This window comes from Lutjanus erythropterus, chromosome 6 (assembly GCF_056507025.1).
Source record: "Lutjanus erythropterus isolate fLutEry1 chromosome 6, fLutEry1.hap2, whole genome shotgun sequence".
NCBI classification, from domain to species: domain Eukaryota; kingdom Metazoa; phylum Chordata; class Actinopteri; order Lutjaniformes; family Lutjanidae; genus Lutjanus; species Lutjanus erythropterus.
The window spans coordinates 36,991,188-37,012,854 of NC_139322.1; the positions used below are offsets into that span (position 1 = coordinate 36,991,188).

At 39.6% G+C, this 21,667-nt stretch overlaps 1 protein-coding gene across 1 annotated transcript in view; it reads right to left on the reverse strand.

The window, feature by feature from the left end:
• Positions 1-21,667, reverse strand: part of klhdc8b (kelch domain containing 8B) — a 252,440-nt gene that overhangs the window by 105,229 nt on the left and 125,544 nt on the right. The window contains exon 2 of the mRNA XM_084720067.1: positions 127-291. Within this exon, the coding sequence (XP_084576193.1) occupies positions 127-291 (165 nt within the window). The remainder of the gene's footprint in view (positions 1-126; positions 292-21,667) is intronic.

Sequence of the window (21,667 nt, forward strand, 5' to 3'; positions counted from 1 at the left end):
TTTGAAGGGGTGTCATGGTTTAAAAAATTCTATTCCACAGGAAAAGAAACAGTGTTGGCGAATGAAACACAGAGAAATGGAAAAGCAAAAACTAGTGATATTAGATGACGGTATCTTGTTTCTTACCCATCAAGTAGATTTTGTTTCCTCTTACGAAGGGCGTGGCTCCATACCGTGGCGTTGGCATGGAGGTCAGTGGCTGCCATTGGTCCTTCTCTGCCTCATAAACTCTCACCAAGGCCTGTGGCGTTGTGTCCACTCCCATACCTCCAAGTGCATACACCTTTCCATCTGCAGAGAAACATTCAAAGACACACAGTATTTTAACAGCTTTAAGAGAATGTGCAAAACAACAATAAATGTGTTCTCAGTTTGTCAGACCACAGAAACATGTTATTAAAAACCCCACCAAATCTGAATGATTTAAAAAAAACTGCAAACCATCAGGGGTGTAAATCAAAAATTTCATCAAACTACGTCGTATCATTTCATTTGATAACAACACAATATTTGAAGATATCATAAAATCTGCCACCATACAATTTTGATTCAATTCTGTGATTGATATCAGATGATATCATATGATCCCATCAGTTACATTTATGTCAACTCACAAAAAGCAACTAAATTATGATTCGACAATTTTATGACTGAACTCTTCCAGACATTTGTGACACAGATGTGCCATGGGAATATCAAAATCAATCCAGATGACGATATAGATCAATATTTTCACTTTGCATCGATCATTCATTTTGCATGAACATTGAATCAATATATCAATCCAGACTGATGTCATTACACCCCTACTAACCATATAAATTAGACCTCAAAATCATGACAAAAACTTCTAAAACACTGAGGGTGTGTCCACTCTGCTGTCTCAGTGTCACCACTACAATCTGGTGACTAGAGACTAGTCACCAGAAACTAGTGATGTTTCTGGTGACTAATTTCCCTGTTGATCAAACAAAAAATTTAAGTCAGACTAGTCGACTAGCCTAACAGCAAATAAACACTCAGAGTGCAGTTAAAATTGAGCACAATTTATTAACTGATAATGTTAAACACTCTGGCAAGCCATGGCTCTGGCAAGTCACCGAGCCATGTTTCAGGTCCGCCCAAAAAAATCCTGAACACAGAAATTGTGAACAACAGTTCCCAACTTTTCCCTTTTTTTCTTTCCCTCCTTTTACGCTTTAAAGAGCTTGTAATCGCTTGGTGCAAGAGTGTAGCCAACACACGTGGGAGCAATCTCAAGCTTGCTGTCAGGTTAATATGATGTGAAGGAAGGAAAAACATTGCCAACACCTCTCCAAAACCAGCCAAAGTGATGCATGACAGTGCCCTTTTGCCCCACCACTTCTGGTCTGCAGCTTCTCATCCAGCCATCCAAACTATGTGCAATATTTATGCCCTGAAACTTCCAGATGACCCTCGAAAGACTTTCTCACAAGGACACACGCAAACATCCCCAACTGCTGCAGTGTCATTAGAATACACAGAGAAGCCAGGGAAAGGGGGAAGGAAAAGGAAAAGTGCTGAGTAACCAAAACGTCCTCCTGCAGAAACACTGGAGGAGGGAAGACGAAGGGAGAGGAGGGCTAGGAAACAAGAGAGGAGGAGAAACAGCGGTGTTATACATTAACAGCTCATCAACACAAGGCTGTGACAACTTCAATCTGAGGAGGGAAGAGACAGAGAAGTGAGAGACAGATGGAGAGAGGCTCCGTCACCCAGACGGATGACAGATCCACAGAGCTGTAACTTAAACTGTGAAGAATAAAGCAATAATAAATCTGTCACTCGAGCTGCAGCTCAACACGAGCGTGATTGCCACAGTTCAACAGTCAACACTGAGTTAAATCCAGTTTTACTGTTGAACATAAAATAAATGACGCAGCGAGGAGCCTGTCGCAATGCACGCACGTGAAGAGGCGGGGCCAGGCAGGACCGGGGGAAAATACTCCGCAGCTTGTAAGAAACTTTTTTTTTGTCTCAGTGGGTTGAGCACTAACACTGTAAATGGCAAAGGGCCCTAATGTAAGCACTGCTGATGCAGTAATGAGTTATCTATAAATAGCAGCTTGTACTGTACAGTACATTCCCTCCATTTAGCTCCATTTGTATTTTGGCCAGTGTGGAATCAGCCCTTTTAATGACTTTTGAGTTGGTATTTGGTAGGATCACCTTTATAATGTATAAATAATGTCAACATTAATGGCTCTGAGAGGTTTTAAAGGTTATCATAAAGAAAAGCGTAGTGGACAAATTGAAATTTTGACCTGAAGATAGCGCCGGAGGAAAGGTCAGGTGATCACTGAAGTCATTAGACTTCATCTGGACCAGGAACAAAATTTGAGGAACAGCTACACGCAGCTATAAAACAGTAAATATATTCGGCCTTGTGTAAGATTTGTTGAACAGCTTAGTGAAATATATATCATTATAATTTTATAGGTGTCATTCTAAATGTCAGTGGGAGTTATAAAATGTCATCACCATATTGTCCATATTGCCTTAAAGAAAACAAAGTTTTAAAGGATTACAAGGACACAGGGACAGAACTAGAAGAGGGGCATGGGGTGGTAGTTGCCATGCCTAAAAGATATCTTGCCACCCCAGTTTAGGGCAGTTCTAGTTCAATATATATAGTTTACAAGACTGAAGTCAGAGTGCAAGTGAATGTTGACACTCTAAAGCGACCTTCACATGATAAGAAATTTGTCCCAGACTCACCATGAGGTAGGGCGCACAGAGGCAAAGCACAGCACTACAACTGCTACATCCTGCCTGCCTGGTATACAAACGGCTGAGCTACCTTTAGCTCTGTATTTAGCTTAGTTCAAAAACTACATGATTCACAAATCTTAAAGCCCGACCTGACTGTTCACATTTTGCCATGCATTACATTTTCTAGTGAGATCCTAGTCTGTTTTTAATGTTGTGTTACAGAGTTTGGGGAACCCTTAAACACATTTCTTCTGTCATGTCTGGAAGGGAACCCTTGATTTGCGAAACTCTCGTGAGATTTGTGTATGTTGTTCTTTCATTGTGACGTTGCACAAACAATAAAATGATCACTTTTACGAAATCTTTGGTGGGTCTGGGGTTCCCTTCAAGGCCTCTGCTCTTCCACACATCCGTGGTCTCTTCGACCTGCATTATCACACAGCTGTTATCTCACTGGTTGTGCTTTAAAAAGTCAGCATCAAATGAGTCTGAACTTTGAGTGCAGTGGTCAGCGGTAGATCTGAGCAGTACGCCACGCCGAGGGTAGCGGTGCAATTCAGTCGGGCACCACCACTCTCTCCATAGGGAAACAGTGGGACAGCCAGTGCAAGGTGTTTTTACTGCTGATCATGTGTTGGGGTCATAACGCCTATAATTTAATGATCTGTTTTGGCCACATTTTTAGGCTAAAGGCATTGGCTAAATTCATTACTTTCTAATGCCACCTTTACAGTACATATTTATATGCAATGCTTTATTCATATGCAACAATGACATAATGTGTAGAAATAAAATATCTAAACTTTGGGGCTTTTCCAAACAAATACTGATATATGAGATTGTTTGTAATGGAATTGGCATATTCTTGCCACCCCTTAAAGTGTCCTGCCACCGTCTTGCCAAATCTACCCCTGTAAGGACAAGGAAAAGATGACGTGAATAACGGCCATCAGGAAAGGGAGTGTGTGTGTGTGTGTGTGTGTTGCTCATATTTATGGTGCTTTTCATTACACTTACACCTAGAAGGCTGTGTGAGCAGTGTGTGTGCACTGTAGAACCTGCTGGTTTTCATGTTGGTGACCACATTAACAGGTTAGAGCAGCCATACAGCTCATGTAAGCACGCCATCAGCCACGCGTCATCTAGAGATTCAGAGGCTATTTTTTTCTCATGATGCCTGCATCTGTTAACAAAACAGAGAGCAAAAATGATCTCTTGACAGTCATATTGACATCATGTCAGCAACATGACACCTTTCACTACAGTTTCAGTGTCTATATCTGCAAAATAGATCACAGACATGAAAAACTGAGGAGCGTATTTATTTTCCTTTCTTTTCTTTCTACCTCTCTCTCTGCTTGAGGAGAAAAAAATCACAGTTCTTTCTGGTTACAGCCCACTTCTTCTCTTCAAAACACTTCTGCAAACTCAATGTATAAAGATAAAGCAGCGCCACTGCAGCAACGCCGTCTGCGTGGGGAACCAAAGGCATGCAGGCCGCAGCAGCTCAGCGAGGTAGCCCACACGCACAGGTACAAGCAGGCTGTGTGCACTGGGCGTAACTTATGCTTCCTCACGTCCTCTCACCTCCAGCGACCTCAAAATCGTTCCTCCCTGTGCCATCATGGGCGATCTTCCAATCCCTTAAATGCACCACGAGGAGAGAGGAGGCTGCTGGAGGATCTTGGAGTGAGGAAACACAAATATTTAACTCAGTTGATGTGATGTTTGAATAATGCAAGTAAGTAAGTGATGTTGCTTCAGACTGACACTACAGAACCATCCCATTTAGCAGCTTTGGGTCCTCGCAGCTTTCTTCCACATCCTCTCTGGGAGGAGTTAAGATACGAGGAAGCGACACGAATGAGGGAAAAAATTAGACACATTAGCATAATGAAGACCACCCATAAAGATAGATAATATGACAGCTCCCCAAAGGTGAATCCAAAAGAAACATCTTGATTACCACCTAGTGGCTGGCAGCAGTATAGGTCACAAACTCTAACCCTTCCATGTGGACAGACATGGGCCAAGTACATGTCAAATAAAGTTTTCCTAAACACAGTTTCTGTCACTTTAGGTAGTTCTTATCACTCTGCTATTTGTCAAATCTTAATTTTTCTAATAAGCTCGAGTTATCTGATGCTATAAAAAGGGTTTTTAATACACGACTGACAGCTGAGTTGGCCGGCTGTATGGGCAGGAACTTGATACTGTGGCTCCAACTCACTTCTGCACAGACTCTGTCTCCAAAGAGTCAGCGATGCAAGATAGCAGTCCTCATATCTGGGATATTTTGGCTTCATTTTTGTACAGTGGGAGGAAGTTTTATCCGTCTTTATTTATGTCACCAAAGAGACAAACTCTAATGTCAGCAACTTAGCCGTATCCTGATTGGCCTCTAATGTCTCTCTAATAGTTTCCAGCTAACTTTAAACTAGTTTTCAATGCTTGCACTCCGCAGCCTGAAATGATGGACAGATGTGCACTTCAATCTGAACAATTAGAAACGATTTCAGTTTTCAGTGATGATCTCCTGAATCACCATTTAATCATATAATGGGGAGGGGCACACTGCCCGAATGACAATTGAAAGAGTTTTACATTCATGGCCACTCCACTGTACGTGTATGAATGAGTGTCAAAGGAAAAATAGAAAAGATAATGGGGAGAAATAAAATAGATTAAACAACAACCAATAATGTGTGTGTGTGTGTGTGTGTGTGTGTGTGTGTGTGTGTGTGTGTGTGTGTGTGTGTGTGTGTGTGGCTACACTGTAACAGGACAAATTATTTCATGTGCAGGATGTGTGTCTGTATAAATCAATTCAAGAACGCACAAAAGAAAATAACTGTCAAAACGTCTGTCACGCTAAATTGCTTTTACTTGAGCTTTTACTCTTACCAAAGCTCCTTTGTCACCACGGTATGATAAGAATTTCCATGTACAATGAAATGAAAACCTGTTTCACTGAGATTAAATGTAGAAAAAAAGCCCAGAGGAGAGCTTGGATATCTGAAGTTTTCTTTTAAATGCGTTCTACTTTCTCCTTTTATCAGGCAATAAATCACAAGATGCAGCCTGTTCCAAAACCTCCGTCCTATATTAGACATCGGTCCAAATGTATTCTGGGAAAAGACAGAAGGTTAAACCCTTCTCTTCCTGAGATCATTTATAAAGCTCAGCAGTGCTGTGCATCATTTCCATTCACACTGTTCATTATCAGGGTACAAAAGGAATATATTCAAAGCACCAAGACAGAATTTGTACCACCCCAGTTTCAACCTGCTACATATTACCAACAATAACTGTTTCTATTAATTCTAATTAAAGAGATGGCGCTTCCCCCGATCCCCATGTTCAAAAGAATGATGTAAAAGTGCCCTCTTGGATGCCCCTATAAAATGTGATAAAATATGCTCTAAAGTCCCCTTCTATTGGACGAAAGATGATAAAATGTCTTCTGGGTTGCCCTTCAGTGTACAAAACATGATAAAGTGCTCTTTAAAGTATCCTTGTGGACACAATGTAGCAAAGTGCTCTCTAAAGTCCCTTCCTATTGGACAAAATATGCTAAAATGTCCTCTGAAGTGCCCTTCTACTGGACAAAATGTGGTTAAGTGCTCTCTAATGTCCATTTCCATGAGACAAAAATGATCAAATGTCTTCTGGGTTGCCATTCTAATGGACAAATCATAGTAAAGTGCTCTTGAAAGTGTCCTTCTAGTGGACAAAATGTGGAAGAGTGCTTTCTAAAGTCCCCTTAGACTGGACAAAACATGATAAAATGTCCTCTGAAGTGCCCTTCTACTGGACAAAATGTGGTACTGTGTGCTCTAATGTCCCTTTCCATTGGATGAAAATGATAAAATGTCTTCTGGCTTGCCTTTCTAATGGACAACTTCAAGTAAAGTGCTCTTTAAAGTGTCCTTCTAATGGACAAAATGTTGTAAAGTGCGCTCTAAAGTCCCTTTCCATCGGACCAAACATGATGAAATGTCCTCTGAAGTGCCCTTCTCATGGACAATTTTAAACCAAGAATTGGAACTATTTCACCTTAAATGCATAGAGATTTTTGCCAAGCTGGAGCCCTTTTTATTTTTTTTCATCCCTGCCTCTCAGACAGCCTGAGTCTGCCACTGGAGATGACATTGCACCCAGTTCACAGAGAGGCACAGTGCCACCTGACTGCACAAATTATCATAATGCCAACGCATCATAGTCAAAAGGATTCACTGCAGAGTAAAATTAGATCTGCTCAAGTAAAAAGTGTTGGTCGAATAAAAGTTATACAACTGTAGTTTCAATCTAATCACAAAAGTACAGTGTTCAAAGCACTGCAACTTTGATGAAGGCAAAGAACTCATCTTCCCGACTTTGAAAACACAAATGACTTCAAATAAAATATTCAAATACAGAAGTGCTGCAAGTTGTACAGACACACAAAACACCTCAACTGACTCCTTTTAATGTAACAGAGCAGCAGGTCTCCTCCTGACTCCATTTAGCTGTCTGAGCTTCTCATTCTGAGAAGGAAATTAATCTCCTCTGCCTGTAAACCTTGAGCTCTTTTTGTCATTAACAAAAACTTGTGACCACAGGTGAGGGTTGGAACATACATTGACCAGGAAATTGAGAAACTGCAACTTTCAGCTCAGCTACATCGTCACCACCACGGTCCGAAAAGGTTATATTCCACTTCCAAAAAACTAATTTCCTCAGCGTCCAGCATGCCAAAGCCCACTCACTGCTTTTACAAGGCAAGGTTACTTTAATCTGAAGACTCAGATTCATGGCTGTGTTTTAAACCACTCTGAGTATACATACATATACACTGACTGGTCAAAAAAAAAAAAAAAGTCACACTAATATTTTGTTGGACTGCTTTTAACTTTGATTACAGCACACATTCAGCATGGCATTGTTTTGATAAACTTATGCAGTGTCACAACATTTATTTCTGTCCACAGTTGCATTAATTTTTCACCAAGATCTTGTATTGATGATGGGAGAGTTGGATCACTGTGTAAAATTTTCTCCAGCACATCCCAAAGATTCTCAGTGGGGTTCAGGTCTGGACTCTGTGGTGATCTTTCATTATTTTGAGCCCCCCGAATCCATATAATATAATTCATTATATTCAGGCAGTGAGCTGACCTCAGTTTTTGGACACATAACGTTGCTGAACCTCGACCTGAGCAACTGAAGCAACCCCAGATCATAACACTGCCCCCACAGGCTTGTACAGTAGACACTAGGCATGATGGGAGCATCACTTCATCTGCCTCTCTTCTTACCCTGATGCCCCCATCACTCTGGAACAGGGTAAATCTGGACTCATCAGACCACATGACCTGTTTCCATTTCCAATCTTTATGCTTCCTAACAAACTGAAGCCTTTTTTTCTGATTATCTTCACTGATAAGTGGTTTTCTTAAGACTACACAGCTGTTTAGTCTCAATCCCTTGAGTTCTCTTCACACTGTGTGTGGAAATATTCTTACTTTCACTATTAAACATAGCTGTGAGTTCTACTGTTGATTTTTTATGATTTGATTTCACCAAACATTTAATTGATCTCTGATCACCATCATTAAAGATTTTTTTCTGACCACATTTCTTCCTTGAAGATGATGATTCTCCACTATCCTTCCAGGTTTTAATAATGTGTTGAACAGTTCTTAACACAGTTTTAGTAGTTTCACCAATCTCCTTAGTTTTTTTCTTTGTTTGATGCAGGTCAATAATTCGACTCTTTTGAAACAGAGTAACATCTTTTCCTCGACCACAGGATATGTCTTCTAACATGGTTGTTTAAGAAATGAGAAGCTGCTCACTGCATCAGTTAGAGTTAAATAACTTGTTACCAGCTGAAACATATTCATCACTGCAGTAATTATCCAGTGGAAGACTCTTAACTAATTGATTAGTTAAATCCAGGTAGGACTTTGTTTTTGGCCTGACAGTGTACATATATATGCATACATTCTTTGGTCACAGTAAACGTCAACCAAGGACAGAACAAATTTAAACCAAAGTAGTTCCTGTAATTGGAACAGTAAATCTCAACCAAACAAGCATCACCAAGAAACCAAAAATCTCTGGTCACAGCTCATATGGATAAATTATATTAAATTATACACCCAACAGAACGACCAACATGCATGTATAGAAAGACTTTAAATGTACAAGTGCAAAATTCCCTCAATTCTTCCTCATTCCCTCATTCTTCTCAAGTGATTTGAATGATTTTTTGGCCTGGGTTTCCCCTTTAGGCAACTTACTGTAGAGTGAGGATGTCTGGATAACACTTTTGTCCAATGTCCAATACCACAAACTTGAGTATTTGAAGATGGCAGTATCAATCCAATACTGCCCATTCCCCGCTATTAAACACCTAAGCTGTTAATGATACATTTGTATGGATGCACGTTGCTTAACCTCACCATCTAAATCTGAAAACATCAATCAAAGAAATAAACATTTTGAACAGCATTTCTGATTGTTCAGGACCATTCAAACATTCACAATGACATTTTAAGCTACTACACAGAGTTTTTAACTGCTTAAGAAACAGTCCCAATTTAATAGTGATGCCTTCATAGGACCTGAATTAGTAAATCAGACCCTCTGAAAGAAGTTTGGCTGTTTCTGTAGAATTGCTTTTAATGGCTGCCACCGGGTCAGATTCTCTGTGAAATCAGAATAAATGAGCCTGTGTTTTCATTTTCCCAGCCAAAGTGAGCAGTATTTTAGCCATTCAAACTGAAGAGGAGGGATTTTTCTTTAGATAATTTTACTTTTGATGCTATATTTTGTGGTTATGGCAGTGGAAACACTACCGCTTTTGTCCGCAGGGCCTCAAAAAACAACACAAAACAAAAGTTCCTTGTAGTAGCTTTAAATAAATGCATAAATTGCACTCGGCTGTTTTGCTTCTTTCTTCCTCGAGCATAAAATAACCGCACACAGCTGACATGATGACAGCGCTGCTGACAGGTCTCACTCATGTTCTGGATACTGTTCATGTCACACACGCTGCTCATCTTTGTTACTTGTGACACGTCTCTTTTTACAGCACGTCACTCAAAGTTTAATTAAGCATTTACATGCATCGTGTTGGATCATACTCCCCCCTGAGTTTCAGATCAGCGCGTCCCTACAGTAGAGGTTGACTTGTCTCATCGCTGCAGGCTGTTGAAGCTGTGCGCAGCCTGAGAAGCAGAATGCAAACATCATTCAAAAGCACATTCACTTCATTTGACAGAAGGCTTCAAAAACATGCAAACTGACCATCAATCAAAGATAATAGTAAAACACAGTGGTCTTTGTTGTAACTGTACATCCCTAATTCCAAAAAAAGTTGAAGATATTGTGTTTTATTTTTTTTAAACTGATAAACCTCAGTGTTTTTAGTTGAATTAAAACCCCACATCATCATATAAAGGATACTACATGGGCTCAGTGACACTCTGGAAAACTGTTGTCAGTAAACACAGTTTAACACAGATACAGAAGAGAAACCCATATATGAACAACATCCAGAAATCGTGGACGTCGTGTCCTCCAGGCTAAAGAGGAAAGGGACCATCCAGATTGTTACCAGCACTAACTTCAAAAGCCATCATCTGTGATGGTATGGGGGTGTGTTAGTGCCCATGGCATCATGGGTAACTGTCACATTTGTGAAGGCCACACTGACGCTGAAAGCTACATACAGGTTATAGAGCAACATATGCTGCCATCAAGACAACGACCTCTCGTATTTCAGCAAGACAAGACACATTGTGGACGTGTTCCAACAGGATGTCTTCGTAGTAAAAGAGTTCAGGTACTAGACTGAGCTGCCTGCAGTCCAGATCTGTCTCCCATTGAAAATGTGTGGTGCATTATGAAGCACAAAATACCTCAGACTGCTGAGCACCTGTGGTTCACTTTCAGAACTTCAACATACGCTGAGTGTTGTTAAAAGAAAATGTAATCTATCACAGTGGTTAACATAACCCCCCATAAACTATTTAGAATGAATGTATACATATAAAAAGCGATAATGTTCATCTTGTCTTTGTACTACATTCAGTTGAATATAGGTTTTTGAAAATCACTGCATTCCAACTTTTTTGGAAATGGGGTTGTACAACATTATCGCGATGGCCAAGGAAGCTAAACATGATTTAAATCAGAGTTAGTACATTTATTAAAATGTCATTTACAGAGCATTTCCGATTCTTTGTTTTCTACCACGCTTTTATTAAGACCTGATGAACAATTTCATATAATGATATCTGCTAGACTGATATGCAGTGGTAGCTGTTTTTCTTCTTCAATGCATCTCCTCTGCTCCTCTATAGATTTGTAAAGGTTAATGGGAGTTCAGCTTTGTAAACACCCAGAAATACCGGCAGCATGACATGATGATAAATATCTACCTCTGTTCTTTGACTGACGCTTCACAGTCACTGTCCACCCACACTGTTACCTGTGACCTGCAGCACCTCACTAGTACTCTGTGTGTGTGTGTGTGTGTGTGTGTGTGTGTGTGTGTGTGTGTCTTTGTCTGTGTGTGTGTGCATGTGTGAATGTGTGCTCTCGTCTTTTTGGCCCAGCCTCGGTCTAATCATGCGCAATCTCCTCTAATTAAGGAAACCGTGCTCTATTCTGTGCCCGTCACCCCTGGAGACTCCATGGCAACCACAGCGTAACCTACAGACTGTTATTATGGGGTGCCTGTTTGGTAGCTTGGTGCTTGGTGAACAAAAAAAACACTCAAAGACAGACCAGTGAGTCACTACCTGAAGCTAAGTGATAAAAAAAAAAAAACAAGCTGGACAAAATGCACACATTACAGCCTGTACATCAAACCCAGTGACGCACACATCTGCAGCAGACATGAAGGACTTATCACACATTAGTTATGCTTTATATTTTAGTCCTTCTCTTTCTGAACTCTGATGTACAAACTCAGTCTGCTGCTTTGATTCCTCTGCGGCACAACATCTTTCATCACTCTGTGTCTGCGTCCCTCTCTGGCTGATATCCCTCTGCCTGTCCCTCACCATTTCTTTCTTTTTTTTCGGGTGAGGGACAGCTACTTTCGCTTTACTTTCATCATTCCCCTTCCTCCCCCCATTTTTTCCCCCTCTATTTCAGTTTAATTGACTGCCACATCCGTCCCTTCTCACCCTCTTTTCTCTCTCGCCTATCATTTTATCCTTTTATCCTTCCCTCTCAGCTCTTTTTCCATTACTCATCTATTTGCATCTGCACACCCCTGATGCGGCGCTCAGCCAGAGTATTGGATGCTGTGTGACGGTAACAGTGGAAAAAGAAAGAAATGGCAAAAAATTTGGAACTGTTATAGGTTATCAAGTGTTACTTTTAATACATTTTTTCATGCAAGCAATCATCACAGTATGATTGGAATAATTTAAGTGTATTTTTGCTTTGCAAATTTTGCAAGCTGCATTAAAGTTAAAGTGTTTCTGCTAGAAAAAAAAATCTAGTTATTACACTAGGAGAAAAAGCAAAAAAGATAAAGAGAAGCGCTTGAATAAATGATGATAATGGATGAATATTTAGTCCTTCAGTCATTCTTCTTCTCTTTCTAATAATTGTCATATTTTGCTTTCTGTCTCCTCGAGGCAGAGCGCTCACATTTGTTCCCTGCAGGATTTCACTTTAATTCAAATTCAATTAGGGCGCTCATTGAAACTGTTTAATAGAGCAGCTGGAGTACATTATAGCACAGCTTTGTCCATTGTACAGATAAATATTGAAAATTAAAGGTCCAGTTTGTGAGAATTAAAGGGGGCAGATATGGAATATTATCTTCATAATTATGCTTTCATTTGTGTAAAGTCACCTGAAAATATGAATTATTTTTACCTTAGGATGAGCCCTTGAGTAGTTTGTAATCTGCAAGCTCACTGCTCAATTGTAACTCTACCCCAACTCCAGGAATCTCTGTCTGTTTGTCTGTTTGTCCTTCATATATCTCGAGAACTGTTCATCTGATCAACTTCACACTTGGTGGGTGTGTTGCTGGGGACACAAGGCAGTGCAGGGCTGAATTTGGTGGAAGTTGGTAGGAGTAGGAATCTCTGGGTATCTCACAATTCGATTATGATTCAATAACGATTCAATGATAAAACAATTCTCGATGCATCTTGATGCGACTCAGTGCATCAAAATTTAAAACTATTAAGCCATGGGGTACCGGTTGGCTTTTGTTTATCTGAACCTGCTTACATCCAGTCATCCTCACCAAAACTCAAGAAGCAGCCTAGTTTAGTAGTAAACATGATGCGTAATATGATACATAAAGCGGGAGAATCTTTTTGTCTGATTTCATTCAGAATCTGTTTTTGACTGAATAGAAAGGGGGGCACAATTTTCAGTCTCTTGCTCCAGTTTCCCTGAAAGACAACATGAACCATAAATGGCAATTAAATGGTCTGCAGCCTTTTCTATTTTTAAAAAATAAAATGCATTAATTAATGAATAAATCACAGTGAAATAATCCTACAGTCCCCTGTTTGTATGACAATAAGTTTTTGTGGTGAAATAGGCTGAACAGAGAGTGATTTTCCTCACCACAGGTTGGGTGTTGTCATTTAATGCCACAGTGTGTGTCGCTCAGCTGTTCTCGCTTGTTACAGCTCATCCCTGCTCTGCTTCGTGAACTACTTAATGCCTCTGGGTGATGGTGAACAGTATCAGAACACACTTCACCTTCGTCTCGCCAATGCAATTAATTGAGTTCCACGTTTTTCATTCCATCAACTTCATGTTAACAGTCATTTAGAAAATCAGTTTTTGGCTTTTAAGAATGGATTCAGAATCTTCCACATCCACACAGCGATGCATCTAAGAATCAAATATTTCCCCCACCCCTAGAAGGTGGCCAGATAGTTGAGCTCTAATGATGAAACTGATGAAAAGTTTTGGCCTGCAACTTTTTACACCGTGAGTCTCAGGGAAAAGCATCCGGATCCTGTGGGTCTAGACAAATCTATTCATATAAGCCACACACTTGTATATAAATGGATTTTCCACTATTTTCAATTTTCGCCAAACAATTTTTCTCTACTCGCCCTACAATTGTGGAGCAATCATCACAAAATCTGATATGAAACAATCTTGCGAGCTCAAATGCTGTTGGCAGGGTTTATAATACAAAAGCTGTCATATCTTCTGAATGCTTTTGTTGTTGCAATCACATTTGAAGGACATGTGCAAAGATGTGTGTATGACTGTCCTTCACATGTCTTGAGGACTGTTCATCCTATCGACGAAACACTTGTGATTGAAATCAATCAGATGAGTGGTTCTCAAACGCTGAAAGCAAGAACTTCCAGGGCCAAGCAATCTTGCCTGTTCCGAACAGGCACTGGCCTGGTTTTGAAAAATGCTAAAAAGTGGGCAATGGGGATGTATGGCAAGCCATTTTATCACATGATAGAAATTTTAGATATCTACAGTTTCTTTTTGACTAGTTTGGATGGATGGATGGACTCAACTCTCTTCTCACTGGTCAAAATGCCAATTGTTGATATCAACAATGCATTTCTTACTAGGTGCAGTGTTCATTGTACAAGCTGCAATTCTCACATTACAGATATAATAAATGTAATTCTACAGTTGGTATGTAAAATTCAATTCGGACTAGTTTAAAACATTTGTCTTCTGATGATCTTTTGCCCACTTAAGTTCTAATGAGGTTAGTAGAGCCGAATGCTTATATAATAATCTGACCAGTGATAAATCATCAGACCAGTGGTCCTATTTTTAGAAGCTTCATGAATCCAGGCTCAGTCTGGATTAAAAACAGAGCAAGGAAGAAGGTGACATGACAAGACAAAGAGACAAAAAGAAAGGGAGCAAGCAGAACAGAAGGTGGGGAAATAATGTTTCGAATCTTCATTATGCACTGTTCTCTGGAGGAAATGTAATTCTACTCATCTTCTTCTACTTCTGCTCACATCCAACTCATTGTTTACAGGTTTGCCGGCTACTAAAGGACCAGTGCTGACCGCACAGGGCTGCATAACTGGTTAGCATGCTAGAGTTATGTTTGTTATCGGAATTAACCTAACAATTCACTCAACCAATTAATAGTGGCCACGCACCACCACCCACAGGGTCCAGAGTGAGCTATCAACTTGTCAATCATTTTCTTGTCAGGATAAGTGAAGTTTCCAATGTTTCAGCTTTGCAACAATACCATATATGGGGTTTATAGTAGATCAGATTTGCTTGTGCAGCACAAAAAGATGGACCAGACCCCAAAAGTATTGCTATAGATTGCAAGCCAGCCAGAGGCCTCCAACCTGCAACACAGTCTTTTGGAGAGTCTTTATTTAAATAAGAGCAAATACCTCTATCAAAGGCTTTTCTCAATGGAAATGTGTGCAATATAGCTCACATTGTGCAATATTGTGATTTATTACAGTATGTGTTTTGCAGATGAGCTTGTTTTTGTCTTGTTTTTATATACTATTACTAAAGGCAGCTATATGTGTGCAGTATCTAAATCCAACACAAATTTTACTTGGGGGACAAGAACGTATATCGTATCGTATTGTTACGTATCGTATTGTATCATATTGTATCATATTGTAAAAGATGCTTTCGCTCTTGCTCATGCTTGAATGACCCATGATAGACAGTAATAGACAGATGTTTCATGCACTCACCTGCCAGGTATTTTTTTAAGTGCCTGCCCTTTTCCAAGAACAAACCATCTAGTGTGTCATGTTGCCATCTTGTGCTTCAAGTCAGAATTGACTGTTTCGATAATCAACCACAAACTCAACCGTATAGGTCATCTGTTTAAGCAGCTTACGACTGTATATTCACATTTAGTTAATGTGGTAATTTACGGGAGCAACAGGGGAAGTCAGGTGGCATAGTAGGTGTGACAAAATCTGCGTAGGGAGTCATAGGGTCAAGCACACCCAGACGTCCACCCAGGAGACCACTTTTTATATCCCATGTGAAACCAGAAGTCAGCATTAACTTATTTTAACACACTTATTTTACTTTATGCATATTAAACTTATTTAAACTTATACCCAACCAATTTCATATATGAACTACATGATGACAAAGGCTCATTATACCTGTTGCTGATACTTTCCAACAGTCATATATGTTTTCTTGGCAACTGATGATATATTGGTATGATGATGTGTGGTTTACATGGCCTATTATTCAGACTCATTAATTAACAACAAACCAAACATTTCAGTGTGTATAGTTACCCGCATCTAACAGCACAATATATCAACCTCATACAAAATTGAACAGCAGTTATACATATAGTGTCCCAGATATCAAGCAACAAAGGAAATTAAATAAATATATGAGTACAGCCTCACATGAATGCAAATATATTAATACAATATAGTCATAAAAACAAACAAAAGAGGATCTACATTTATGCACCAACTCTTGTTAGTTTAAACACTGTGTCTGATCCACTTCATGAATGAATAATGTATCATCTGTATGTATGAGGCTCTTATCTGTCCTCTCCGTGCTTTATGAATATGTTCAGAAAACACAAACACATTGTCAGAAAAAGTGTTCAGTTACAACTGCAGCCTCAGTTCTTATCAAGTTTAAACCTGCACCCAGTACCTCAGCGTCTGCAGATGCATTTATTAAAAATGTTTCCTTGATAACAACACAATCTGAGCTGCATTATGTTTCTGCCAAAACATTTGGCAGAATAATTGCTGCTACAGTTGCACTTGTATGCAAATGTAATTTCTAAGAGACGGGGTTGCTCAATAAAGTGGGAAAGTTTAGCCCAAATTCAAACTTCACACAGGGTGGGAGGAGAGGAGAAGGAGATCTGAGCTACAGTATCTTCAGTCCAAATTCAAACTGTATTTATAGATTATGATTACACAGAAAATCATTAAGGCTAGATTAAATAGGTTACTGTTACAGTAGGAAGTTCTAAAGGTAGTCCTTATTCAAATATCCATTTAACGTTTACTCAATAACCACTCTTCTACAGCACTGAGAGTGTAAGTCTGGTACTTTTTCATGTAACAGGGACAAAGTTGTCCTGCACTGACGGCTGTGACTGCTGTAGTGATGGATGGAAGATGACCTCCCACAGTGACATTTAAAGGGCACTGCACTCTTCCTAATGAACACTCATCAATACAGAATCAATAAAAGCCTCCTACCTGCTGTTCGCTATAGTCACCATGTATGTATGGACACACAGAGAGGGACGACGGCTTTCTTTACCTGTTTGTTTTGCTCCCAACCTTTCTTTCTTTCTTTTTTGCTCCCTCCCTTGTTTTCTTTATTTCTTTCATTCCCTTATTTCTTTCTTTTTTCTTCCCTTATTTCTTTTTTCTTATTTCTTGCAGATCTTGAGTCTTCCTCTTTCCTTCATTTCTTATTCCACAGGTTCTTGCAAATGTACAAAACAGTGCAGTGTCACAGCAAAATAGTCACAAAATGTGGTCTATACATGTGTACATGGCACATAATATATTTTTGTGGCAGCGCAACTTTCAAAGTAATAAGGACAAACGTAGTATAAAGAGTAAGAAGGTCAGCTTTTGGATGAGGTGGGGTGGATGGTTTGGTCAATGCACAAGGGACTTTCACAGGAGACTGGGATTCAGTTGCCATGTCGCCAAGTGTGTCAGTGTTGATTGTTTTAACAAAGTAGCTATTAAAACCCAACTGTGATCTTTTCCAAAACCTAACAAAGACCTTTATTGGGGTGGGCCCTATTGAAATTGCTCCAGTTATTTCAAAAGTAATTCACACTTTTGAGGGGCTAACATGCTCAAAAACTCATGTCCATCCAACTCATGAAAATGTCCATCTGATATGGGTGTGGCAAAATGGGCTGTTTGTGCCCCCTAAAAAACAGACCATTTTACGTAGATGCACCAACATCAGTTGGCACATGTCGCAAGTCGAGACATACAAAAACCTCTTGGCGTTATGGGTTTCACCCAACAGGAAGTTGTCCATTTTTAATTAAGTGTTAAGGAGTTGCACTTTAACTCCTCCTAGACAACTGAGCAGATTGTCTTCAAAATCAGTGCATGATCTAGATACCCCTCTGAGTTATCAAAATAAGCTTAGGTTTTCATCAAACAGCGTGTCTGTTGTTGTATCTTCAGTGTACATTAACCAACCTGTCCAGCCCACCCTGAGGGCATCTACCTGCTTATTAGAAGTCATAGTGATTGTGTTACCTACTGTCAACATGAAGTAAGCCTGTGACATAATTTGATTAGGGTTAATTTTTTATGGTGTGGTCTACACTTGATGTACTGAAACATTACATATAATGTTATGTAATAGTAGGTATTGAAACATAAAAATAAAGAGCAGAGTCAACTAGTCAACATCCAGTATTGTGAATGGTGGTGAGTCTGGAGGTGCAAGGACCTGTTCACTGCTGCTTTCAGCTTTAATTTTCAAAGTGTAAGTGGACATTTCATATTTATTACTGCTAATTTAACATCAGAATGAGAATGATAGCGGATAATACATTACTTTGAAAGTTGTGTCACAAAAAAGATGGAATATCTGTGTCCATTTGACTATTTCATGAACTTGTACAAAGTTGTTGGATCAGTCATCTTTTATTCCTTTCTTTCTCTTTTTCCACGGTTTCTTTCAGAGGGGCTAAACATGCAAGTTTGTTGAAAATTTCTGTCTGATATGGGTTTTGCAGATGGGTAATATAGCAAAAGGGCTCATTCGTACCCCCTAAAGGGCAGCTCCTGTGATACGTTTCAGATTTTGAACGTGCAATCTAGACATCTTTGTGAGTTATGAAAAGTTATCAGAAGTTTTCACTGAATGGCATATCCATGGCGAGGCGTCAACTTTTGGTGTTTCACCAACAAACAGGAAGTTGCTGTAACTTCATGTGTCCATGAGATTATTTCAGAAACTGCTGTGAGACTTTGTTGTATAAAACTGTTGAATTGTTTTTACTTCTTCCATAGTTTCTCGCAGGTGTACAGGCAGTGATGACGCAGAATGACTGGTCAACAGCTACATGGGTCTGTAGGTTTGTTACACTGACACACACTGACACAGAGCGGTCAGTGGTAAAGGTATATACAGGAGCAATCACAATGTCCTTGTAAGTGAGGCTAAGGGGTCAATCAATAATCCCGCCAAAAGCTCCATCTGAAGACCACCTCGAGGAAGGAAAAGATCAAAGTGTATTTATTGGCTTGAAAGAAGTGGGATGATTGTGAAGAAAAGAAGCAGGTTGGTTCAGCACGCTGAGCTGAGATTCACACCGGAGGCACAACAGCGGAGGTGAGAGCAGTTTCCTTTGTGCTGGCCGTGTTAATGGAGAGAACAGAGACCCGCAGTCACCGTTTAAGTGTCGAGTCTGTTCTCTGAACACAGCATGTGGACTTGACAGGAAAAGATTGAGGAAACACACAACAGATGAAAATATCAACTCAGTTATATATGGTATGTATTTTCTACACGTACATTTCAGATGGAAAAAATAAAAAAATTGACTTCCAGGGTTAAATTGAGGCAGGAAATGAACTGAGAGCAGACACAAACCCAAGAGGATATTCTAAATATAGAATATATTTATTCTACATTTAGTATAGAGCAAAGTCAGTAGGAAATGCTGAATCATGGTTGGGATTTCGCTGGCTCTCACAGACTGACTGAGATCTTCTTTCTGATGGAGACGTTAGATAGAAAATCAGATTTACAATGTGTTGCTCTAGTGCTGAGATTAAGAGAGAGTGGCACAGAAACACTTAGGGAGGGGATCATGCAATCACTTCCGTGTGCGCATGTGTGATGCCTGGTCCTGAATCTTGTCCGGAGCTTATTTCAAATACTGCTGGACCAATCAGCCAAATTTTTTTGGTGCACATTTATGACTCTATGCTGAAGGACCTCTGTGATTCTGAATTCTTGAAAAACTTTTTTTTAATAGCTTTTGAACACAATATCTCAAGAACGGCTTGAGGGAATTTCTTCAAACTTGGAACAAATGTTCACTTGGACTCAGAGATGAACTGAGTAAATTTTGGTGGTCAAAGGTCAAAGGCCAAGGTCACAGTGACCTCACTAAACACATTTTGGGCCATAACTCAAGACTTCATATGCTAATACTGACAGAATTACACATGAATATCTAATAGGATAAAATGATGAGGTGATGACTTTATCTAAAAGGTCAAAGGTCGAATTCACTGTGAGATCGTAACATTCAGCTCTTTCTCAGTCCTCTGCACTCCACCGAGTGACCTCTTGTAGTTCAAAATGTATTCATCAGTAGTGTATTAATGATTCATTCACCTTATAAATCATGCCATATGTCTGCCCCCTACTACAGAATATTAATGACTTTTAATGATAAAAAGTATTAAAGGAATCAGATAAGTGATTATTACTTGCCAGAATTACTTGCCAGCCCAGTATCACAGCCAGTTCTCATCACAAACTCATCACAATTGGCAGCCTGGTCGGTGACTCTACACTTAAAACTATGACACTCTAGGTACATCTGTAGCACCATTTCTAGATGCGCCTTGTTGTGTTAAGTTTTAATGTGCTGTCTAAGTCAGGTGATGTGGTACAAAGAGCAGCAAACAGAGGTGGGGTGAATGGATTTATCAGACAAACAGAGGACTTTCACCCAGGGTTTGTATCACATGCTGTGAGGTTAGTTATTTTGACCCAAACCACGACCTTTTGCTGAAGAAACCATGATCTATTGATTTATTTAGTTACCTATCTATGACATAGACCAATTTTATAAGTTTTACCCTGAAAATTTAACTCTTACAGTAAGAATTATGGTCAATGAGCAACAGTTGAATGTTTAGATTTTTCAGACAAAAAAGTTCATTTTTTTGAATTTTTTATTTTTGTAAATGTACTGAACCGTGACTCCAAAACTGCAAACTTTGCAGTGTTACTCCTCTACCTCATACACACAGTCACATGCTCAGACACACACAACAAAAGCTGAATACTAGGCTTGTATTGTTAGCAAGTCATCAAAGGGAAGAGCGTGGGTGGACACTGAAGGTCAGGCATCAGCAAAGTCCAAAAATAGTCTGGCCTGGTACAAAAAAAGAAAGCTTTAACATGACTCCCAGTAACAGAATGTGGGTGATAACACTGACTGCGTTCGGCATCCTCCCATTCGAGGGACAGAATCAACCAAGATCTGATTACTAGATGTCTAAATATAGTCTGAATGCACTGAAGTCAATGGAGATCTACTCCTGAGGCAAACAGCAGCATCATTTGTTTCAGAAAATACCCAATAACTGCAGAGATCTACACAATGTTTGACGTGAGAGACTCCTGTGTCTATTACCAACACCTTACACTGATTAGGTTAGGTTCAGATTTTGTCTTTTAATTTGGAGGAATTGTTGAATCAGTGGAAGACACCATAGGTTTTACCTTCTCACGGTACCGTAACTAACATTTTGCTTGGTTTTGATTACTTCTTATGTATTCTTAAAGCTACCCTGTAGAGTTCTTGACTACTAATAGTGCTATGGAGGCTATGAGGACATACACATTCCTGCTGCCAGTTTCATTTCATATCACAGATTGACCACTAGAGGCAGCAATACACCAACCAATACAATGATCCAGGAAAGGCAGGGATAAAAGAAGAAAAAGTCCCTGTTTATGGAACGTTACTACAGCATCTCCCTGCACTCTTTACAGCAGGGCTGGTCCTTGAAAAGCTAGCTTAGCTAGTTAGCAGCTATAAGTAATTGTGATTTTTTTTTTTTCATGAAACACAGCAAAATGTGTTTGATCATCTGATTGTTTTTGGTACTCTGGACCAAATCGGGGAGACATCTGGTTTTACGCCATTTTAATTGTCTTCAGTTTGCAGCTAACTAGCTATCTCACTTTCACAACAAACCCC